General features: G+C 41.8%; 1 protein-coding gene across 2 annotated transcripts in view; it reads right to left on the bottom strand.

Annotated features, from left to right (window-relative positions):
* The window catches only part of LOC104314634 (SPNS lysolipid transporter 2, sphingosine-1-phosphate), a 141,782-nt gene that overhangs the window by 73,579 nt on the left and 42,289 nt on the right, over positions 1 to 25,914 (bottom strand). For both annotated transcript variants that reach the window (XR_011326093.1, XM_069791467.1), the window contains exon 3: positions 3,237 to 3,373. Coding sequence is in view for 1 of the 2 variants with exons in the window: in XM_069791467.1 (XP_069647568.1) it covers positions 3,237 to 3,373 (137 nt within the window). In the remaining variant the exon portion in view is untranslated. The remainder of the gene's footprint in view (positions 1 to 3,236; positions 3,374 to 25,914) is intronic.

The following is a 25,914-nucleotide window of genomic DNA, read 5'->3' as shown; positions in this document are numbered from 1 at the left end:
TTGCTATGCATGGAATTCATGCACTGTTGTTTTCTGTAACTATCACCTGCTATATACTCTGGAACTGTCCTTGAATTCTGGTCTGATTTTCATTTTTCCTTGTGAGAGCCTATTATTTAGTTATTTAGTAGCTACTAGCAGATGAGAGATTCATTCATCATTTATTTGATGGTCATTATTCCATAGTAAAAGCCCAAAGATATTTGGTAATAAATAACTAAGGATATTTTAATAAGTGGTTACAAACCTTAACGCAGTGCTCTCTAGCAACTACATGTCTGCATGCTGCATATATCTAATTCCCTGTTTTATCTGCCAATTTTCAGTCACTATCTTTTTAACACAAACAGCATGAAATAGCATTTAGATAGTATCTTAGACGAACTGCTTCATTGTGCTCCAATCCTTTTTTCCAGATCAAAATCCATCTCTCTGAGGTAGTTTCTCACTCCATGTCCTTTTCTTGCCACATATGTATTTCTTTACTGAACAACTTGACAGCAGGACAGATAAGAATTAACATGTCCTTTTCTGTATACTTGTTTGCACAATAAATTACAAATAATCTAGATATTCACTCAAATGATAGCATTTTGATTGTTTTCCTTTAAGTGTCCAAATTTTAACCAGGAACTAATATTACCAACACACTGCCGTCAACCTTTACAAATTGGGTGCCTTCACCTCTGTAGCTGCTTTCTGCCTTTGTTAAGCTGTCTCTTTCCACTTACACTTCAAATTTGAACTATGCGGATGTGTACTCTATTTAATTACACAGTAATAGCATGCATGAGGCACTAGACACTGTCAAAATTTGAAGAAAAGCAATCCCTGAAGACAGAGTTTTCTATTTCTATTGAATGCCTATTGTTTCTTGCCTAGTTCAGTATTTTTGCAGTTGCCACAGTACAGTTTTTCAATGGGCTCAGCCTGTGCCAACTTGCTCCTTCTTGTACTGTGTTTTCATGTTGACTTGGATGTGAGTACTTATCTACTTACAGTGGTCTTACTACTGCTTTTATTTGTACCAGCAAAGAGTTTTTCACATTTCAGCTCCTAGCTTTCCTCGCTGACAAACACACATTCTGTCTTAAAAGAAAGAAAGAAAAAAATGTTGAGAGAAGAGCCAGCGTTTTTCTCCTCGAATCCTAGAAGACAAAGATCAGGAAAAGTGCCTAGTTAGTCACTTGCATAAAGAAAAAAGCTGCATCAGCTCTTCTCTGACCCTTTTTCTCATTAGCACTTCAGGAATTCACCTTGTTCAATGTGGCATGTCTTCCCAATTAGAAATCAGGCCTCCAAAAAGGATACCAAAGTAGTAGGGTTACTTTGGGATTATGCTTACAACCTTGCTCAACTGCTGCAGCCACTGGGTAGAGCATATCCATACAGCAGCTGCAAAATTTTCCATAATTTCCTGGAGTCCATAACAAGAGCTGGGCATGAGTCTTCTGGTAGAATTGAGGATCACAGTAAAATCAGGACAGGGGATTTTTCTCAGTATTGGGATGGGTTTTGTCCAAGGTCATAGTTTGGGTCTAGAGTTAGTACTGATGCAAATCCAGAAGGAATTAACACAGGTCTGGCTATTTTGATCTTGTCTCTCTTGTGACTTCCAAAACATTGGGGTTTGGATTCCAAACATAATCCAGCTTTATAAGCATTATTCTCCCTTTCTTTGGCTAACAATATGCCACTTGCACTCTGAGCTCCTGTATACCAATGATCATATGTATTAATCCCTGAACTACTTCACCTAATAAGCCCCAAATCCTTAAACTGAAAATCAACTCTGAAAACATAGAATACATCAGTCCAGTTCCAGTGTTCCACTACTTGCAACTACAGGACTAGGTCCATTGCAGAAAGATCGATGAGAACCTGAGCATGAATCTATGTTTGTAACATGAGAACTGTTTATAAGCAGGTAATTGGCTCTTTCATAAAATGCTTCCCTCTTTGGCCTCTGATCACAGTTGCTTTTGCAGAATGTTGTGAGAGAGATTAAAAAAAAAAAAAAAAAATTAAAAAAGCCTCTTCATGTTAGATGGGAGATGTTCTTTCTCTGGAAAGGAAGCTTCCTGGCCAACTATAAACCAGAACAATTTACTGAGTTAAAGGCTTCTACATTTGGCCATATGCATTTTTCTTTAGGAATGCAGCAACAATCAATCCAACATGAAAGCCAGCCAGACATGTGACTGCCACTGCCCATTTTAGGTGGAAATTCTCTTTTATTGGAAACTGCAGAGCATGTGTGTGGGCAGGAGGGAGTAGGGTGGAGAGGTTTAGTCTTTGGTTGTCGTTCTTTAGGCGTGACCACAATGCTGCAATCTCTGGAACGCAGCTGGACAGAAAGGATGAGGAATGCCCCTGCCGCCCTTGGGGAAATCAGTCTGATGATGCCAGGAGCTGTGATTTGTCTCTCCAGGAATGTTGCCACCTGCAGCAATTAAACCTCCTCTATAATATGATTTAAACAAGGGGATATTTTTCCCCAGAAACTGCCTGATCATTGTTTCCTCCAAGTGCCTCTGACAGGCAAGAAAATTAATGCAATGAGGAGTCCTCAAAATGGGGTACTGTGGCTGTCCTGAAAGCAGGTGAGGGATGCTGTGCATAGCTTGACAAAATTAAGTGAGCCTGACAACTCCATCATCAGTTCCCCAGACATATCCATCAACTAGCGTTAAAGGAGCTGAAACTATGTCTAATCACTATGCTATCATCCACCTTCATTGCCTTTGTTGGACAGGAAACAAAGCGCATGCGTAAAACCACTGCTGGACGCATTTCATCATTCCACAAACCACGAGCAGACTTCCCAACAAACTCCAGTGTCTTCTGTTACATATCGGAAGACAAGAGAACCACTATATAGCCATGGATTTTTTTTTTCCCCAAGTCTTTTTTAAAGCCTTTTAAAGTTTCTTTAGCATCTCCCTCAAAACAAAGCCCTTATGTCAACAGAAACTCTTGCTTAGATATGCTTCACCTGTTATTTTTTATGAATGTGCATGATCAAAGAATAACAGCTTTCACAGTTAAGAAAACACAGTTACACAGACCACACTTCACCCACAAAAGGTCAGATAACTCAACACGCTCTATGTCAAATACACACCAGAGGGATACGTTCCCCTTGAGCACACTGTCATGGGAAGTGGGGATTTTTTTAGGTACATATTGTCCATTTTTTCAGGACACCCTGAAAAGCACCTTTCCAAAGATCTTACCTGTTCAGTGATGAAGGAGCTTGAAAAAGTGACAGCTGACCAAAAGAAGATCCCACAGCTGAGAATGATCTTTCTGTTGAAACGGTCACCAAGGTAACCAAAGATAGGTGCTGCAACCATGAAACTACATATGAAAACTGCAAAGGAGAGAAAAAGGAAAGAAACATTTAATCAACATCAGGCCAGGAACATGAAAACTAATTTTCTGCAAGCCAAATCCTCTAGAGAGCAGTTCCATTTAATTAGACATTCTGCAGCCCTGACTTACAAAGTTGTGCAGTCTGATAGGCTTTCAGAAGTCCATGTTTCCTTAATCAAACAGATTTTTCATTCCCTGAGAAACTTCAGACAAGTGAACTCGTACTATGTTTGAAAGCTCCAGTCCCTCACAGTCCGCTGTGAGATCAGGATGGGCAAAACCAGGACAGAATAAATTAAGAGCTTCTGCCTAAATGTCACTGAGAAGGTGAAGTGGAGGTTGGAAGGAGTTTCAAGCAAACAGAAAGCAAGCCAAGGGCTCCTTGTTGGCTCTTGCAGCAGAGACCAGAGAGAAATAGGCCACATAAACTGATGTTCTTTCACCCTTCTTAGCAGTATTTTAAGGCAACCATGAAATAGTGAGGAAAAACAGTAAACACTACTATCATCCTACTGGCACCAGCCCTGTAGTTAGACAGAAAACTGCTGTGTCCTCATTAGGTCCTTTCACCAGTACTGAACTTGCATTTAAACCCATCACTGAGCAACAATTTCACTAAAGAAAGAGTTTTAACCTACAAAGCCCTAACAGGCCAGGAATGTCCTCTTCTGAAAGTACACCTTTCTGTACAAGTTCACCTTTCCCCTTTGCTTCTCCTCCAAAAACCCCAAAGCATTAACCCAAGACCCTCTGTCATGTAGGAATGAGGCTCCTGATAGAATAATCTCTGCAAAATCTCCTTGACTTCAGAGTTCACTCCTCCAGCCTAGCTCAAACGATCTGGCCAGTGACACCACTGAAAACACCTGAAATGAGGCATTCGCACCATACTCATTATTAATTTGGAACTTGGCAGAAATTGCCAGGTTTCGAGCTGATTTATACTTGGCTTTTGTGTGTCCACATTAAAGATTTGGATGAGCGCAACTACCTCAACTTTACTGCTGTGTAGTATGAACATTTTGCCTTTTGCTGACTGTCTTGGGTTCAGCAAACCCAGAAGGATTTGAGTGGGACACTAGAATATCTGGAGATCCCTCCTTAGTCACAGGGTTATGACTTTCATTAATTATCAGGTAGTTCTTGGAAGGCAGGGTGGGCTTTTGGCATTGTCTAACCCCAGCCGTCTACTTTTGTTTGTATAAAAGGGGGTGGAGGGATAGAATAGGGGGAAAAAAAAAGGCAAGAGCAGAGGACACACACCCCTTTGGTTGGAATGCATGTATAAAATTAAAGTGGTTAAGACCCAAATTATGAATTTTTCATGGATGATGATATACGATAGCTCAAAAATGTGCAGAATGCTGAACTATGAAATTATCTAAATGTCTCTTCTTTTTTAGTATATTAAGATGTCAAAGCTGCTTTATAAATAACACGTATCCATTTGCATCTATATTTTGTGAGCCATATGTTTGTGTGTATATCAATTTTGCACTGTGACATTTGATTGGAATTGCAGATTTACTCTTTTTACATTTAGAGTAAAATAAATAAGAGATAATACAGAAATGTTAAGACATGAAAAGAAGCACATGCAACACTATATCACACATATTTCAATACTAATGCTATGAACAACGCTGCTGTTAAGCTAGCACATAAGCCCTATTGATACTGCTCAGTCCCTGCATCTATCCCAAAATCCTTGAGCAAACAACACCTGTTGAATAAAACTACGAGCACTTACTCAGTGCTTTCATCTCTTGCGTTTTACAGAGAAACTACACAGCCAGTCTGAAACCCAGCTTAGTACTCTATCCCCAGGAAACCAGTCCCCACGTGAGACTGTGGGGCTGACACCTTTTCGGAAGCCCAGGCAGCGCTGCTGCCCCTTCCCTGTAGCGCACACACTCCTGGTGCAGAGCCCAGCTTTGCCAGACAGGGCTGTTGCATGTCTCCGGCACACGTCTCTGCTCACGCAGGCTCCCACCTCCCGCTCAGTGGTGCGTGCAATGCTTGGGGTAGCCCAAGAGCCCCACGTTCTGCTGGCCCTGGTTCCCTGCTTAGTTGCAGGACAGGGACTGCCTGGGTAAATGCTCTCTTCCCCACGCAAGGGCATTTTGTCATGCTCACCCACCCCTGCAGCACAGTCCAGTTCCCTGAGCTGCCCATCCCTGAAACCCTTAATCTCCAGTGAACTTGGCTCTAGACGACCAAAAGTGGCTTACAAACATCTACTCTGCAAGAGTACATCTGTCCTGGCCCCAGTCCAGCAAGGCACTTAAGCACATGCTTATATTAAGCACCTTAGAGTCATCAGTTCCATGATTAAGTGCTTTCCTGAATTAACACCAAAGAGCTCGGCACCTTGCAAAGCTGGTGCGGCAACCTGGCACGAAGGATATGTGACTGTTTATTGGGAATGAGAAGCAGAAAATGACTCTGAATTGTACAGAGCAGTGTGCCCATGGCAATTTGACCTTAGCCTTGGAAGGACACTGAAATTCATTCATCTCAGAATCAGATATTCTGCCATTTTTACGATGTAAAAAGACATGAAGCTAAAAAAGCTTCCAAGGGAAAATTAGAAACATCCAAGTCAGCATCCCACCATTTCAAATACCGAATAACCTGATTAATTCAATTTTGAGAGATGAAGGGTGTGATCCAAAATTCACATTCATCAGTGGGATTATTAGCTTCAGTGACCTCTGGATCATAAATGCAAAGTCTAATTCTGGAATTCGGGCAAAAGTAGGCAAAAAGCACAAACCTCCTCTTTCCAATAAAACAAATGAAAAAAAGGTTGTACAATGCCTTTCCAACAATATACATCCTGCTGTTACTCAAATCCCTTTGGAGAATTTATTTTTGGAAGGTTCTGAACTGAGCTGTGAGCTTTGTCACTGGTAAGCAGCTGACTTGACAGCTCTACAAGGTGTAAAACGAAAGGACAACAGAACCTAATAAATAATAGGTAATGGAGCACAGCTGTCATAATAATAAATGCAATTTATATCAGACTATTTATGACCCAAATACGCATCAGAGCATTGATTGACTCAAATAAATGCAGAATATGATGGCTGTGTGGTCTGTCAAAAGGATGTGCCTGTTACAGGCATTTCCCATGAATCAATTTTTGCAATTACTCCTGCAAATGACAGACGAGACTCCTGAACAACAGACTGGCTTGGCAGAATAGAGGTGAATGAATCTAGGGTGCGTTATCAGGTGGGATGGAAACCTGAGTAACTCTAGACCAGGAGTTGAGGTTCTGCAACAACTAAACACCACGAAGGAGAGATCTGATCCAGAAGACAGAAAACTGCCAGCCCGTTCAGTTGGAGAGAGGGGCAGCAGAAACATGTTTAATTTGTAGAGAAAAAGATGGCTGCAACATAAGGCAGAGGGATGCATTCCAGTAAAGGAGCCTGGCACTTAAGCCACCCTCTTCCTATCTGGCTCCTCTCCTCTATTCCACTGCATTTTCTGCTCCTCGCACTCACCCACTCCCCAGTTAATATCGACGTGAAACCACAGCAGGTGCAGCTTTGGCTCAACCCACTGCCACAAATCTTACACATTAGGAGAGCGCTGTGACGGAGGCTGGCATTTCATTTGCTTCTTCCAAATCAACAGCTCCTCTTCCCATTTACACTTAAAGCCATCTCAGAATATTATCAACTCTTGAGAAAATGTACAGTGCAAGCCAGGGCAGAGTTAGAAATCCATCGGGATTTGGGATGAGCTACTGAAAAGGTAGTGATGGCTTTCAGAGCAGCTGTGAGCAGGTATAGCTATGTCAGTCGCCATTATGTATGCTCTACAGCTAATTTCTCTGGTAAACGATCTCCAGCAGTGCCAGCAGAAGTGGCTCAGTCCCAGCACTGGGTGGAGCTGAGACACATTTCTGCAGGAGCAAATTATCATGTGAGCAAAGGATGAATAAACAGACACATAATGAATGCCACCCCAGGAGGGAGGTTCTTTTAAGTACAAGTATTTTCAAAAGTAGATCACATTTGTCTTTATACCTCCCTTTGTGGCTTAGCCGCTGAAATGCCGACTGCGGTGAGAATGCAGGAAGAGTATAATTGCCCAAACAGGATGGCTTGGTGTCTATTTCTGCCTCTGAATGCCTGTCCCACCCTGTACAGGTGCACAAGCACCTTCTCAGCCAGCACTGCCCAGCTTTTTCTGTGCATGGCTGGAATTACAAAAATGTGCAGCATAAAAAAAAAAAACCAAACACCAAAAACAAACCTTACACTTCCCTCCCTCTCCTCTCCTCTGCCCAAACACCCACCAGAGAAGGAAAGCAACCTCCCCAGCCTCTACTACCTACTTCAAGTACTATAGCTTCAGTCATCTTTCAGGGATTATGGCCAGGGACCTGCCATTCAGCCCACACTTTCCCCTCTCAAGAGCTGTCTGTGTACCCAGTGGAAAAGTAAACCCCCAGACAGTGGAAGCAAAGGAGACGAGGGGAGAGAAGAACTGTCGACTTTATATTTAACAGTCACAAAAAGCTCCTGCCTACTGGAACTAGACTTCATTGCTCTTATTTTTCTCTTCTTTCCCTCCAAACAAAAATCTACCAGCTTGACTCTACAACTGTTCCCTGAAACAGCTCTGACCCATCAGCTTTCCGCCCCTTGATTCCAAAGACACCATTGTCTCTGTCTCACTTGCTCTTTTCTTACAGGGACTGATCAACCCTTTGTGTCTCAGAGGGGCTTCTCCTGCCAGCGGGTCGTCCATGTAGTATAACCAAGAAGGAAGAGAGGCATTGACAGAGAGGCACATGCAGAGCCTGACATTTCCTCAGTTACTGGAAGGTTGAGAGGATCACAGGCACCTCCAAGAAAAGATTCCTTCTTTCAGTTTTGACTTCAAGCACACAGCATTTATTTTTTTCCTATCAGGAATAATGCTAGAAAGGTTCAGGTTCAGGTAAAAATAGCTTGCTCGCTCTACACAGGGATGCTTGGCAAGAAAAAAAATAGTGGCTATCTTTGAACTCTGAGTCAGCATGAAACCATACATACACATCTAATTGAGTGCTGACAATGTGTTTGGCTCTGTGGAAGGCAAACCCAGACAGCCTCTGCCTCAAGGGACTGGCAATCCACTTAGACACAGCAGAGAACTATGTTCTGTGAGGTTGTTAATATTTTCCCAACAACAAATTTCCAAACAATGAGAACACCTAAACACCCAGCTCACTCTGGATGGGATAATTTACGGGTGTGTACAAGCACAATCCTGCTCTTTCTGCATGAGACACTGCCCTTCTGGGATTTGTTTGAGCCATTTCTACTCCAGGGACTTTCGGTTGTGAATGCACGTGTTTCTTAAGCTGCTTATGAGACCAGCTGCCATCTACCTGTGATGGTGAATAAAGACTCTCCCAATAGCCCAACCAGTCCCTCTGTTTCACAGACATGTTTTTGCAATGCTTCTTTTTTCATTTTCATTATAGTTTGATGCTATAATACTACTACTCAGCACATACACACACAGCACATTTAATCACAGTGAGGCTTGGGACAATTTAGAAAGGAAGTTAAACATCATTAATTTCTACTTCAGGGCTAAGGAAATCAAGACACAGGAAAGTGACCTGCCCAGGATGAACTACAGAAATCTTGAACCCACACAGGTCTTCCAGCTTCAGCAGTGTCCTGTTTACAGGACCATATCTATGCTAAAGGTATTTTTGAAGGTCTACAACCACAATTAAAAGCAAATTTTTTTCTTACAGCACCATACAAGCTAAGCAAGAACAAAAATCCTTTCATGCTACTTCAGCATTGAACCCGATAGAGTTCAGACACAACGTAGTGATGTGACCAAGGTAAAAGCGATATCTGACTAAGGGACAATCCAAGACCCTGGGAAATCTCAGCAATGTGATTTAAAACATTCATCCTTTGGTGGATATGAATTCTCACAGTACAATTACTTGTTCAAAATATCACCTTCCAAATAACCATTATCACAAACTCTGCTATAGGTACGCTGTTACATCACGCTCTGCATGGACTTTGTTTTACTTCATTTCTAATTCAACGGCCAACAGATGGATCATGTTACTGCATTTTGCCAAGTGCAAAACACAAGTTCACTGGGTTCCAGACTATCATGCAGACTAGAAGTTTCTGACAAGTGTAAGGACCTTTGAAACACACCATCAGTTCCGTATGCCATACAAAGCTGTCATATACTGACAGCATCGAACACAGGAGCATTTAAAAAAAAAAAAAAAAAAAAGGCTTGAGAACACACCAAATCAACTGGACTTAAGTATACAAATGTTTGGTTTGGACGTGGCCTGAAATGCTCTCCCAGAACAGACCACGGTACAAGATGAAATAGAGAATTTTATAAATGCCTCATTCTTGTGCTCTTGTGTCCTCAGCAAATTCACGAGGAGAAAAGCAATGCTGTAAAAGGTGTGGACCTAATTACTCACACTGTTTGCATTTCTCTAGTATCTCTCTGGTTGGCAGGACACTCTAGATTGTGTTTCCCTCCCTGCAGATGCCACTCATCAGTATTCAAGCTCCAATCTTGTCTCTTCCATAGGGAGCACGTTGCACCATGAGGTGCCAGTTTTTTCCTTAGAGCAAACTGATACAAAATATAAACAACATGTTTAGGATGACTATATACACACACAGTTGACATACACATTTACATTGAGAAGGCGGCTGCTGTAGAATACCACTCAATTTCATTTGCTGTGACAGGGTCAGAACCTGGTTACAAAAACACACTTATGAAGACAGACAAGACCTGAACACAGCTTTCCTGGCAAGTTAACGATTGACTCAACGATACACAAGATGCAGCCCTGGGAAGAATTCAGTACTGGTAATTCCACCCCTTTTCCTCACTGCAGAAACCAGATTCTTCCAAGAGTTCGCCCGTACATTCCCAGCAAAGGATATCCTGAAGGCTTGCTTTGTTCACCTTAGCTAACAAGAAAAATTGCTTCAGTGGGAATTGCTGGGAAATCCACTCCTTGAAAACAGAAAATCAAGTAGGAATAGCCAGGAAGCCAGTCCAATAACACACTAATGCCACCTGAGCTTTGAGAGGAACTGTGTTGGGCAAAGAGCAACCACCGTGGTCAAATGTAAGTCACTGCTGTCAAAACTGCCACATATAGTATAGTATATCATTGATCTATACAGTGGTGAGTATGTGATGTTACAGATGTGAGAGAGATTTCACTCACTCTGTGCATTGCTGCACAGGGATGGAGAAGTATTCGTCTTCAGTCCCAAGTGCCTAGACAACAGCTACAAGAAATAACTCTAACAAAAGTGAAGGTTAAAAAGGGAAACAACCCTTACACACGAGTACAGTTGCCCACAGACTGGCAAAGACTAGAGTCCAGTGGCCATGGCAGTTCCTTACATGAGTAGGCTTACAGAAAAAACCATTCGAATACAAATCAAACCACGAAACATTCAACTCAACAAACCCATCTGCAAGTACAGCTGCATGTCCAGTAGTGGAAGTAAAACCATAGCTGTAAGACATGAACTACTGTCATTCTGGTCTTCTAAAGAGCCCATTTTAAGGGCTGTTCAGAGGATAGAGGACAGTTTGATCACCACCTGTGAGAGGTGCCTATAACCAGTGAGCTGTCAACTGCTCTGGCAGACACCGGCGCTGCTACTGGCGGGCTGAGACAGGCAGGTGCCTGCAGCCAGCAGTGTGACCGCTCGTAACTAGAAGGCAGAGAGAGACCCAGAAATGATCAGGTACAACACACTGCAGGGAACACGACCCCTGCCATAATATATACTGCCTCCCATACCAACTTAAAGGAAAGATAAACAATGTTCGCAGCCTACTTTCTATAGACCTAAGCTGATCAACCTATGGTGCTCCCTTCTATGGTCCACAGCATACCAGAACTCCCTAGAGTAGTAATGATGTTTCTCTCACTTAGGCCTCACAAATACTGCTATAACATTTCAAAGTTTGAAATCAGTCTGGGTTTCCTGATTCAGGCAATCAGTGTTGTAAAGGCAAGAAAAAAATGGCTTTGAATTAAAAGCCAAGATCTAAAACAGCACTCAAATTTTTTACCTAAGTGTACAGTGTAAAAGCCAGCATTTTACTGTGCTGTTCAGTCTCTCTGGATGTCCAGCAAATTTACTTGCAGCAGGAGCTAACTTGCTACTAGATTAAATTTTGAACAGCTGTACAGAGACAACATAATGTAAAAAGAAAAGAGGAAAAACCCAAACCTACCTTCTGCTTTTCACTTTGGGAATTACAGTGGTGACATTACCATTGTTTTAAAGCGATTTGGGCAACCTAAACATCAATAAACCAGTTACTGTGTTCCTAGAGATGTGCTTCACAATACAAGGCTGCAGGCAGCAATCCAAAAGAACAGTTCCAGTGTACAGCTTACAGTCCACCGCTTCCCTTGTGCCTAAACCAGTGCTTGCTTGACCCTGCAGTGAGCTGATTCCAGGACACCAATAGATAGCTAGCCCTGATGAACATCTTTTGCAATGAAATAAATAGTGTATTTGCTAGCAGAATGTCTTCTATGGCTACAGCATGTGTTTGACTGGGGGATTAAAATTTACCCATGAGAACATTTCAGGAGGAGCAGACCACCTCTCCCCATCAGTTAAAAAAAAAAATCGTCACACCTGGGTCAGTTCCACGACCTGGTTCATTACATGGCAGCCAAAAAGAGAGGGCAGGAACAGGAGGCTGTGGCAGAGTTTGCTTTCCATGGCAGTGCCATACAAAAGCCATGCAAATTATTGCCTAAGACAGCATTAGACTGCTGACACTTAACAGCAGAACCCAGAAAATGAGCTTGTCTGTCAGTGTTTAAACCCTGCTTTTGCATTTCTTGCCGTTCAGAAACGAATGATTAAGTAAGTCAAGGCCACTTTTGTTTTACAGCCACTTCCACTTTTGAGTTGTTTTTATGCAAAATGCTTTTAGCGTGGTTTGATTTAGATTCCTGACCAAAGTTAACGGCAGGACTCCCACTTGATTCAGTGGGCATTAGAGCTGAATTTTTTGTTTAGATATAACTCCTTACGAATCCCCAGTGGCAACAGAGATCAGAACCTCTTTACCAGAAAACATGTTTTAGTATTTCTAAGTTTACTGCATCCCTGTAACATAAAAGATTATTACTGGGAAAAGTACAGACAGCATCAAAAAGAATTGTCAAAAGGATGAAACAGGTCCTTTTACAGTAAAACATGAAACATACTGGAAAAGGAACAACTGATGTGGGATATAGAAGAGATCCAGCACCATGAGTACCATGGAAGAGAGGAAAACTGAACCAGCCCCTCTCTTAGAAGACTGACCAGGTGGCATCAAATAAGACTGGCAGCTGCAAAATTCAAACCAAAGGAGACATTTCATGCACAAAACTTAACTAAACATTGGGATTTTATCACAGCTCAGAGTTTATGTTCTTTCAGAACAGGACTGGACAAAGTCCTAAAAGAATACTAATTTAAGGACTGTTAAAGATAATTCCTCTTGTTCAGAAAGTCCTCAGCTATGCAGTTGACAGGGTGTACCAGGGAACTATCACCATACTCTTGTCCTAGTCTTTTATTTTTTTCCCTATATATGTGCTATTGATCACAACCAAAGACTGAATAACATACTAAAAGGACCTCTGGTCTGGACTGGTACAACTATTCCCACGTTATTCTGAAAAAAAATAATTAGGATGACAAAATTGCATCTGCATCATTTCCACCAGCTTGATTAGGCAACGGCTTATTAACATGTTATTGAGTTGCACCTAAAATTATTTCTAAAAGCTGGAACGTGGTTCACAGTTACATTTCTAAAACCACAGGTGACTTTGACCCTGCACATGCACACTCACAAGGTAAAGTGATGAAGTACCCAGTCTGTTAACAGAAGCTTTGTCCCCTTGCAATTTCTTCTCCATTTGACTTAACTGGCTCTGACTGAGCACTTAGCCAGTTAACACAGTGGAGCAAAAGAGGACATCACCCCTTCCTGGCTGCAGCCTCAGTGCTCACACAATGCGTGACATGGGTCGGTTTGCCATTGTGCAATCAGTTGCAGGGAAATTTCATTAACTTAGCTAGCCAATTAGGATGGATTTGTATCCATTCTGGTCGATCCTGAATTAGACATGAGATCCCAGAGGTACAGAGATTGGTCAATAGCTTTGCAGCACTGCAACATTATAAGTGACACTGCTACAAGATTGGTTTCGCCTCAACATGACTAAAATACACCTAAAACAATTTTAGCTGCTGTTCTAGAAAAAGCCAGTAATGACTCCTAGCACACACAGAAGTCTGCATCTGAAAGAATAGCCGTTTTGCTTTTCCCTTTCTGTGCAGTTTTCCAGGACAGTCTGCACATGTGCCACCCATCTGAGAGTTTCAATCACAAATAAAACTCCAGCAGGGAGGAGGGCTGCTCTCTTTTGCCAGGAGGACGAGGCACCTGTACCCAGGGCTCAGGGCTAGAGAAAGGTATCTTAAGAAAAGCATTTAAATAACCACAAACCCAAAGGACCTCTGTCTTATTCTAGTCCCTTCCTCTGCTTGGTATCTTTCTTTTCCATTGCAATGATGATACCAGGCACACGCTACAAAGGCTTTCACAGAAGCCTTTGGAAACAAAGGTGGGATCTTTTAAAAGAACTGGTCAGACTTTCCCTTGTGCCAGTACTAGAGCTTGTGTGGCCATCTGGAGAGCAAAATCAGGGAACTGTTGAGGACTGAAACCTAAATTTGTATCTTTTCTGGCAGGGTCCCAGATCTATGGCCCAGCAGTGCAAGTGCCAGGCAGGCAGTATAAATGGGTAGCCAGAAGCAAGCCAGTTTCCTTAGGGTAGGAACAGTTACGCGCTCCTTTGCCCACAAAGCCTTTTCGACCACAGTGTGCACAGCAAGAAATGACAGCCTAAAGCTGATAATGCAGAATAATCTAAATCCCTTGATCCTTGAAATCTGCATTGAGTACCATGAATTAGATTTAATGAGCAATAAAATACTTTAAATCTGTTTTTCTCTTCATAGAATGATACATCATTTGTATCTGGTATAAAGAGAAATGTTCCTTGTTTCCAATTTGAGATAGAGGGGGAAGACTGTTTTCATCCTAAAATGAGGTTTATCATCCTTCTTTACTACTGTACCACTAATCCTGCATCCTACCTCAACTAATATTTTAATTTCAAATAATTAACTAGTGTGCAACAGGAGTTATTCTGTCTCAAAGAGAAATCAATCTCAAAACCTACTTCCTGCAGCAACAGAGAACAGGAGACAGAGGAGACACTTTGAAAGTACGGTGTATTACTAATAAATTATTTGCTACAAGTAATTTACCAACAGCAGCTTCCTAAGAAAAACAATGCAACAGGAAGTGCTTCCCCTTCTCTTCAGAGTGGAGTCAAGAGCTTGTCATACCACCATACTCACGGAAATTTGCTAAAAGAAGTGTTCATCTGACATATTCTTATCCCCGAGCTTTTGTCAGACTTCAGGTTTGTTCGGGTTTGTTTTTAAAAAGAAATTCACAAATAAATTACTATTCTGCAGCAGGAATGCCTTGCTAACCTCTACATGAGTTTCTAATAGCTGCTGGTTGCATTTACAAAGCGGGAGAAGCCCTGCAGTGACCAAACATATACTTCATAAATATGCCGTACAAACAGCTAGGGCACAGGACGGCTAACTCAGTCACAGTTCCATTACAGGGTAAGGGATTCGGTGAAGGCTAGTGCACAGATGCTGGTTTTGCTAGCAGTCTCGGCCAGAAAGAGACCCTCAGCCATCGCCTTCCACCAGGACTGCAAGCTCAGGGGAGATTTTGCAGCTATCAGTCCTGAGGGCTGTGCTGGTGGGAACTGAGGGTACGCTGAGAGGGGCAAGGAAAAGCAACATCAAAGCCTTGCAAATCCACATGGCTGTGCTTTGGAAACAAGTGGGGGGGGGAACAACACAGTTCTTTTCTGGCATTCTCTCCAGGCAGCCAGTGGGACTGATTGATTTCTTTTTAATTATCATTACAATTCTTTAGGGGGCTGTTGTACCATTTCTAGTGGGCTTGGCAAAACACATGCTCCCTTTTTTGAAGGGAAAATGGCCATACTCTCATTTTAATTATGCAATTGGCTATCAACTAACACAGCACTGACAGCCTCATTACAAACAATTTCTACTCCGACCAGGACAGAGGTATGAAATGAGACTTTGCTCTCAAGCTTTTAATGTCTATCATTCACATCCACCAAAGCTGTCCTACTGCGAGTTAAAACTCGAAGATATGAAGACATATCTGCAGATTACATGTTCCAGAAATTGCTCGGGAAAGCATGTAAACACAGGGCAAATGGACAGGAAACGCTTTGGGGTTAACAAGAGACCTCCAGTGCACTCCAGGTCTGCTTCGGTGTTATCACCGAAGTGCAGGAGCAGAGCACCAATGTCTTTGCAGGGAAGGACAAGGAATTATATTCACAACATGCATTTGTACACGTGCAAATAGAAGTGTGTCAGAGTTTGGTAAGCAAACTGCTTTCACACCATTCTTCTGCAAAATTGTTACCTTTCCAATTCAAGCCATACATCTTCAAGAGTGCTTTTAGCAGTCCAGGAAAATGGCATCTTTTAAAAGTCAATAAAACCTCAATAACTAAGAAAACTATCAATCTGAAGGGAAAATTGCTGATTCATCTCTGTGTATTGTAGCTAACTTCCTTCACGGAGGTCAGTTCAAAACTTTCTAAATTTCTAAAGAGACAAACTTCACCCTGGTCTTACACTGCCTGCCTCTAGTTATCCAGAGGAAGGCAAACGCTTGTGAGATTAAACTGAATTTTAAGGGATGAAAATATATTACCTCTGATCACAAGAACTTCAAGAGGACATCTGAAATACCTGGGTTTTATTCACTTGCTCTAAGATGCAGGCAACACCAACAAGGGGTATTGCTCTTAAAATCCTGCCATCTGCAGCTTCACGCGAATTCATTTTTTCAGGAATAGAAATCATCGTGGAATGGGAATATGCTAAAATCCACAGAAGATATGGATGCAAAAGCAATTGTGGGTGATTGCTTTTGTTTGATGCTAATCCAACAGCCTGGGATTTTCATACTTTCCTCAAAGTTTTTCCTCCAACTTTCCCTCCCTCCCAGGGATCTTAGTGCTTGATATAATAGCTTCATATTTATTTGTGGAGGAAGCACATACATTTCTTAACACTGCCCACCAAACCTTTACTTCTTAAAAGCTGCTTGCTGGCCACAGAGGGAATTTCAGTATTTTGTCCTGCTTAGTTGCCTGTTTTTTTCTGAGTTGCCTGTAAAATACAATAGTTATCTCCTGCAATGACAGCTCTTGCTATGTAAGCTACCACCCACCAGGGACTGGACCAAAACCACGCTAACTTTACAGAGGAAATTTCTACAGTGCTGACTGGGTTTCAATTCAAAGCAGCGACACAGAAGGAGGGAAAAGCATCTCTTGATGGAAACTCAGTTTCTCCTTAACAGCAGTGTCCATCTTTCTGCCTAAGGTGTTGGCAGCGTATAAATAATAACAAGTCCCCCAATAAAAGATCTTTCATGTAACCTCAGGAGACCATTTCATAAAACATTAGAACAATGGCAACAGATCAGAAAACCATGTAGTCTTGCATCCTGTCTGTGACAGTGACAGCAATCAGATCCTTCCGAGGAAAGTACACAAAATTCCTACACAGGCAGCTGAATTACTCAGAGGCTGGCTTAAGCCCTCCCAAGAATTATAAGGTGTTATCCACATGAAGATCTGGTCTTTTAAGCTCTGGCCCTGACAACACCCCTTGTGGCATTCATTTCCACAAGCTAACTGTTCACTGATAAGTTTTTGGAGTGCTTTCTGGCAAACTGACCTGTACTGATTGTTTCTGCATTACGAAGAAAACATAAGAAAAACACACACCCTACCTTTTTAAGACGTTCATTACTTTATGTGCTTTTACATTACACTCCCCCCCCCCTTATTTTTAAGAATGAGCAAATTAATAATACAGATAATCTGTAAAACTACTCCCGTAAGGAGGAAGTGAAGGGCATGCATGTGAAGACAAAATGTGAGTACATACAGGGGCCGGGGCTGGCTGGCTGCATTGGACTAGACACATTGGCCAAGAGTGTCGTGTGTGTAAATGCACTTGCTGTCTAGTTTCATTGTGAGTCACGAATTCTCTAAAAGGCAAGGAAGGAACCATTTGCCCTTTCACTTACCCTGTACCCTGAACTAATTCTTACTTGTTTTATTACCCCAGTCATTACACTTGCACAGCCACAGACACTGTGTGTTTAGACAAAAACAGTTCACCAGTAGCTGGAAGGGCCAGGAAATAAAACACTGAACCTCCAACCTAGGCTGACTAACAGTACAGCGCGGGTCAGGGAGGAGTCTGGATGTGCCAGACAGCAAGATCTACCTTTGGCAGAAAACAAGGCTCTAGCCTCTCAGCTGTGACCATGCTGTTAAGGACAGCAGGTAACTCCACCTGTGCTTCTCTTGGGCACTGTCATCTAACTACAAGAGACAGGCTTTCCAGACAACCACCAAACCCCAACCTCCTAACAAGCTCCATGAGCAAGCCAGAGAAGTTAAGAACATGATCTTACAACATCCAGAATACCCTCAACTCCCACAGATTTGAGTGTCCAGCACGCTTTAGAGGGAGTCTCATCATCACCTAAGAAGCAGTGGTCTGAGCTCAGGATAGGGGACATCAACACTTCCCACTTCCTATCCAATTCCACACGATGCCCATCAGCAATTAAACAACTCTCTGCCAGGGTACAGAGCCACAGGCTTACCCATCTACTTTTTCAAACACCAGCAACGTTTCGATAGGCTTTTGTACCACAAAGTAAATACAAAGAAACATTGCTATGGACTGCAATTTGCAATTATGTATTGACTAGTAGGACAAGAGAGCTGAACAAACAGCAGACCACGAATAAACACCTACAATGACAAGAAGTCTTCATCCTACAATGAAGGGGGATCACAGAGTACGTAAGGAAGCCTCTCTCACAATTTAAGTGGCTAGTGCTATTCAAGAGAAATTATTCACTGATTCAATTTTGCTGGCAGTATTTAGAAATGCTCTTGCCTCTTGCTGTTATAAATGGCAATTTAGACAACGAGCAAGTGTTTCAGAGTGGCTGGGTGGCCTTCAAAAAGGGATAAATTCATTTAAGGAAATTGTTGAAATATTGACGTATCGCAATGTTTAATTTGCCATGGTTTGTAAAAGGAAAAGGATCATAACTACACTGGAGAATAAATCGGGTCTCTGTCTGTCTTAGAGTTGTTATTTCTAAGATTATCACCCACACGAATTTCCAAAGTGTCATCCCTGACGTGCAAAAACACTTCAATACCAAGTTGAACTGCAGCTCCAGGAGTGAGCTCTGCAACTAAACTTGCATCTGTGGATAAAAGAACATGACCTCTGTAAATGATCCCAGGGTTAAAAGTAGTTTCAATAGCATGACTGCACCCTGGTTTAAATAATCCCTCATTTTAAATTTCTTCTGCCTAGTATCTTTCTGGCAGAATGAGAGCTACTGGAAAACAACATACTGAAATGAATACTGCAATGCGCAAGGTTTGCAAATTCAATGCCTTCATGCATCATCAATTACATTAATGGAAAAAAGGAAAGACAATATTTGGTGAATCCAGGCATTGTTAGCGTATTAAAAAAAAACATTTCAGTCAGGCCTAAATATGTAGGTGAGACTGATGACTGACTGGTGGCCCATGTGAAGTCAGTTTGTGTTCAGCGCCTATTCCACTCCCCTCCCTAGAGACCACACCATCACAAAAGTCCCAAGATGCCAGCTGAGCTTTGTTACTAGCAGTCCTATACAGCTGAAAACTGAACCTTGGGGGGAAAACTGGTCATGGTGTTGCCAGCCGTTTATTTGTCTTGTGACTAGACAATGGAGTCTAGTTTCTGGACTATGAATCCAAAACGAACAAGTTCAGTAAGTACAAACAAGGAAAATTAACGTCTTTTATATACAATGCAAACATTTTCTCAGCTCAGTGGGTCATATACCGTATTGTCCAAGTCATTGGAAGGCATAACATTAGCAGCTGGTAGGAATATCTCACTAGGGAGCTTTTAGTGAAAATTCAACATCCATTGTATAATATCCTGTATTATTACCTTTGCTGCCATAAAACATCCTCAGTGAGAACAAGGGCAACTTTGGACAACTTGCTTTTCAGGAAAATCTGTTCTCTCTCTGCATTTTTTTCCGAAGACATTTTCTTTTAATATTTTCTCTTTGTCTTGCCACCCTCCCCCCAAATATGACATATTTTGTATCATACTTGCTAATAATTTGCCACGTTATCACATCCATGGCTTTCAAAGCCGTTAACACGCAGCATGATTGCTACATTAGCCAAAAAGCTGGCAGTAACTGAAGGCTCCAGACGGGTAAAACAGAAATGAAACCACCCGTGCTTCTCGGCCAGTGATGCCAGCTGACAGAGGCAGGGCACTGTGCAGACCCACACCGCAATGGAGCACCAAGACCTCACCCATCGGCAGGTGAGACACACGTTTGTGGATTTAGCCTCACTGGTCTTGTGAGGAGCTGGAAGGTCATGTTTCTAAAGCTCAACTCTGTTTCACTTCACATGCCCAAACCTGAATGTCCCTTGTAAACAACAGATTTTGCACACTAATGGCCCAGGACACTGGACAGTACAAGAGCCAGAGCAGGGCACTAGTCTACTAGATTCCACTTATTATTGTATCCACATCTAAAATATCTGTCCCTTGACAGTGACTCTGTAGCCAACAAACTCCAAGTACCTTCAGCATAATAGCCAACTTGCAAGGCTGGTGTTTTGACAGATCATGACAGATGCTAGGGAAGCTGAACATCCTGAAGTAGGTTTCTTCATAAGAAGGTCTCATCACATTTTATACGAAATGCAACAAAATAACCTCTAGAGACAGATCCTCTTTCTAGGCCCACATGACTAAGCAAAAGCAACCACATAGCTGATGACATTTTCAGCATCGCGAGCTATAGCAAAACAGTAGTACCTTAGATTTGTACATTCCAGCAGTGCTCCTGTGAGCCCCTGCTTGGGGGACATCATACGGGCAGCATTTTGATGGTGGAAAATGTCAATTTAAAAACAAAACAGGGGATGGGGGGGGACACACCAAACCAGCAAAAATTATGAGACATTTTCATGTTCCTGTTCTGTAATTGTACCTTCAAGAAGATTGATAAAGGAGATGGAGTTATCTAGTCAAACACTTGCATGGTTCTCACCATAATAACTCTTTACATCAGCCCTTCTGAACTAATACCTATTTTTAGTATCAGGTTTTTAAAGGATCGTCAACTCAATCACTAATTTTGAGCTTGCAATTTACCCTGGAAGCAATTTTGCTGATGGAATTAGTGCCACTTAACTACTTTGATTTGCAGGCACAATTAGTAAGTTAAGCATTTATATATCCTAAACTACACCTGTAAAAAGGAAGGCTGCTTTTAAAAACAGCCCATATGCTTAAATTGAATGCAACTCAGTTCAAAGACACATGGATCTCTAAAGCACCCTGCACATTCCAGAGTAAGCAAAAAAAAAATAAAAAATCAGCCTTTTTTTTGTGGCAAAGTTATTCTTTAACTCACTTGTCTTTCTTACATGACCCATTGCAGTCACAAAGGCTCTCATGGAAAAGTACCCTTCTTTGTCAGACCTTGTCAATGATTTCTAGTGTTCAAAAGGTGTGGCCATGGGCACTAAGGCAATTTTATTGTTATTTATATTGCCAGGTAGTTTGGACAAAGCCACAGGGTGCTGAACATACAAGCACGGAGCTGACAGCTAATACCATCAATTGCTGTGGTGACCAGAACCACTCAAATCCCAGGGTGGGTAGAGGCAAGGATAAAACCAGAAACTGTGATTAAGGCGGAATTAAAAACAAAGAATTTGGAGCATATTTCACATATCCTTCAAGGAAAACAAAACAAAACAAACCCAAGCCCCCCAAAACACCAGACAGACAAATCCTATCCTGAAAACTTCACTTGGCCAAAACTCTTAACAAGGTCAGTTTTAACAAGCACTTCATCACAGGCTTACAGGGTAGGTGATCACCTTGCTTCTACAAATTGATGATTTAGAGAAGAAAAGGAACAGGGAAAAGACCCAGAGAAGAGAGCACTTTGGCCAGTGCCATCAGTAGAACTGTAAAAAGAAATCAAAGCTCAAACTGCTTTACCTGTACTGCCTCCCTAATTCACTTCCAATTGTAATTGTCTACCCCAATTGTAATTTATTGTAACCATCCATTTAAAATTAGTGTAGCTCCAAATAAGCAAGTTAAAGTTGTTATAACATCTTAGTCCTTTAAGGCAACTCTTTGCAGAAAAGGTGTATTACCATTAATGCTCACACTTCAACACTACTGTCCCACAAGAGAATAAATTAGAGTTGCCACTTTTCCAATTCAGTTCATCTACAAGGAGCAAGGAGAATGATGCAGTAGGAGAATATGTAAAATAAATCTTGCTTCTGTAAACATTAGTGGATGGAAGGGTTGGAAAGAGGAAATGGTTAAAACTGTCCAAATGTTTAATTAGGAATAACCTGATGTATTACTGAGTGGGGGAATAAAAGAGGTTCAGAACTGAACTTTCCTGGAAAACATCCTTTCCACTGAAAACCAAAGCACTTCCCTGCTTGCAGCGGCAAAGAACACAAGAATGTGTGTGAACCCCTCCTCCTCCTATTCATCCGTCCGAGATTTAAAAACCTAAGCCATCCTCAGTCACTTGACTAAAACTTGAAAACAACTGAAGGCAGTTTTAGCAAAAAATGTTTATGTACATTTACATTTTTTGGGAGAACTAACTTTGAATTGGGGTAAGTGATGGATTATGGTCGGTAGTATTTTCCCTCCAAAACCAGGTTCCCTGCATAATCTAAGCCAAAAATTGGTCTTTGCTCTATAACCTTACAACAGCATACAGGAAAAATCCTGGAATATGCGCACATAATGGAGGTAAAGGGAGTGCACTGGGAGATTTCTTTTGACTTGGTGCAACAATACACCATTCATGCAATTCAGACTTACTTGTGTTAATTGGAATCTAGTTCTGCAGGCTGGTAACACTACCGAATACCAAGAGGAATGTTCACTTTTTACGTAACTGATGGCCTGGAATTCATTTTCAAAGACAGGTATATGTGTCTACCAATGAGTCACTCCTCCTCAAGTGTGTATGGGTCTATACAGGGGAATGAACTGCAGCCCACACTGAAGAAATGTAGTTGCTTCTACCTGGAACACACCACCTGTTTCAGCAGCTTGTAACAGTTAAAGGCTATGGTTCCCAAAATGGTGTTCCACAAGGTAACACCAAGTTTTTTTGCAGCCAGCCACACAGCAATATCACTTTTACAGTGGTCTGATGATAAATCACTATAAAAATTTGATTGTAAGGATGCAGAGTGGTCTGGTACACAGCCCAAAAGGTTTGAGAAGCACTGGTTTAGAGGGAAAGCCACCTGGAACTCAAGACAGGACACATTAGAGAAGCAAAACGACCATATGGGCCGGTCTAGGACCCCAACATTCCCACTGCTACAAAAACACCCTGGCACTTCCAGACTCTACCAAATGCCTGCAGCATTACAACAACTAACAGCAATGCTCTTGCTTCATTGCAAGACAGTACCTACAGCGCTCCAGAGCTCCTACACACTGTCAAGACTATTTGGTTTATCCAAATGATCTCTCTCTCAAATCAAACACCTCCTCCAACAGCAATGCTTCCAACTCTACTATATTAACTTGGAAATCTCCCAGCAGGCACAGACCAAGCCTGACCTCTTTATCACCTGATCTCAGATCCCTGTATGAATATAGCTGCTTACATTTTTCACAACACAGTATGTTGCCCTGCAGAACTGTAGGTTTGTGCTCTAAGAAAATGAGAGTTCTTCAGGTGTGGGAAGCAAGACAAAACCAAACCAATCTTAAAATAAACCTTTCAAGAGAGAACACTTATAGCTCCCCTGGGATGAAATACATTAAATATACAAAATGTACTACGAAAGTTAGTTCTATTTTCCCACTCCCAGTTCATAGAAGACCAACTTCCCTTAAAGTCAAGGCAAAAAATCTTCTCCTCTGGGCTAACATCTCTAAATTGGGCCCACCAGGTATCAGTAGCAACTGCATGTACAGATCTAGATCAGGGTACTGAGAAAAAATACAGGGCTCCTTCTGATTTAGACCATATACAAACACACCTCTGGTCACCACACTTGAAAATTAAAACTTACAAGCTCAGTGAAAAGCAATAATTAAAGCTAAGCAGGTTTTCCACTTACTACCAAAAGCTTTTAGTGTCACTGCAGAGGGGGAGCGAAAAAAGTAAGCTACTTATGAGGTATCGAATATAAGTACACACCTCTCTTCCAGCAACTGGTAGCCATTAGGTGTTTAATAATGACATTAAAATAACTGTTAATGTAACTCAAATGTTCATCTCCCTCTTTCAAAATTCCAAATACGGTGTTAATGAAAAAAGCAAAGGTGGCAAGACTAGCCCTTCTGAAGTATTTGTGCATGAAACACACAATACAGTGCAGATGCCTGCTACATGAGATTGCATAGCTGGTACTAAGAGGAAGTTGTTGTTTAAAAGAATTACACAATACCAACAAAAATCCCATCTTCCACTATAAAGAGCCTGAATGAAATTCTGAGGTTTGAGGTACATGTGTAAGGAGAGATGAACAGGCTGTGTTAAAAACTGTTAGGACTTTGGGTGGAATGATAACTACTTCTCTAAAATCTGTGGGAAATCTTTCCCCTCATTATTATAATAAATTACAGAAGTGAACACAACCTTGGCAAGAGGTGCTTGAACTACAGCCTAAGGGAAAACAGGCCAATATCTACTTACAGAACAGACATGCCACAGGCAGCACAAGTGCAAGTTTCTCTTGCAACAACTGCCCTGTCTGAAAGGCCAGTAGTTAGGACAAACCTTCCTTCTGCAAAGCAGGAAGACAGGATGGGAAAATGAATTGTTATGTTGTGTTAGTGGCTATGCAGTATCATAAAATCAAGATGTTAATGAAGACAAGCCAGTCTGGAGAGTTTCCCTGTTCTAGTAGCCTGCACTCACTTGCTGACACGTACAATAAAAAGACAAAGTGCAACACTGGCTCAAGCATTTCCCTCCTATCAGCAGGAGGCAAGGACATCTTCCCCTCACTTCCCTGCCCCTTCTCCCCCACCAAAGATTATTTACTTTGCAATCTAGGGCTGTCCAGTGGGAGTTCACACTGTAAACAGCATTTTTATAGTTTGGTCCTTGGTGTATGGGGGACAGGGCTAGGGCACAAACACATTTTCCTATAACCTGCTCACTGATTCGAGAAAGTACTTTCATTCTTGATTGCAGAGGGATTTCCAAATAGGCTTAACTGCTTTCATGAATCAGACTCTCAGACTGCCATGACTTCTTACCATATCAGATACCATACTAGCACACAGGAAAAAAGGACTGTTGGAACTTGTAAAGGATTTATGCCGGAAATAATCAGGATCTGGACTATCTCAACTGACTCTACCTTGATAAGGAAAAGACCTACCCTTGTCACAACATTAATCGAGGCACATTGAACGCAGAGCCCTGGTTTTTCATCTTTATTGCTTAAACTGGAGCTGTCCTATACAAACTGTTTAATCCCTAGATCAGCGGCATGCCACAGAAGGCTGGAAAAGTTCCCAAGAAATGATACAAAATCAGGTATGGAGGGGGAAATGGGGACAAAGGTTTTGCTCATTGTTGACACAACTTAGAGGATCTCCTTCTGGAAGAAAGAGAGCTCCACCTTGTCCTGTCATGCAGAGCCCCAGATTGCCAGAGAAGCAACCTGGATTTAAGAATGCTTAGCGTGGTTGGGGGAAGGGAAGATGACAGTGGCATGACCTGGGTAGGACATGATGGTCCAAATCATTTGCAGTCAAAAATCAAGGTGAGCAACGACAAAGCATTCGGTCTTGACTTCTGGTTTGGACACCTCAGATACCAGGGCCTTGGGAGGTGGTCTGGTGTAAGGAGTCATTCACTCAAAAGGAAAGCCCATGAATTTTAAATAGAAAACAGGAAAGTGTCCAGAATATGAGGTCCTCTGTTCTAGCAAGAAGAACAGTTAAGCAGTAGGAAGTGAAAGATGAAGATCTGATTCAGTTATGCATAGCACAGATAAGGAGCAAGACAGTATCTATTCAGGTAGAAGCAGATGGTAGAAAAGAAACATGCGGCACCTGCAACTCATGTAATATACACATATTCAAGGTTAGCATCCAGAGGAGGTATGAAAAATAAAATAAATAAAAAAATGTTTGAGCAGCATAAGCTGTCATCATAAGCTAATGACAAGATGATGGGAGTCAA

Source organism: Haliaeetus albicilla, chromosome 9 (genome assembly GCF_947461875.1).
Source record: "Haliaeetus albicilla chromosome 9, bHalAlb1.1, whole genome shotgun sequence".
Classification (NCBI taxonomy): Eukaryota; Metazoa; Chordata; class Aves; order Accipitriformes; family Accipitridae; genus Haliaeetus; species Haliaeetus albicilla.
Note: the sequence above shows the minus strand (reverse complement) of the source record. Positions and strands in the feature narration are given on the sequence as shown.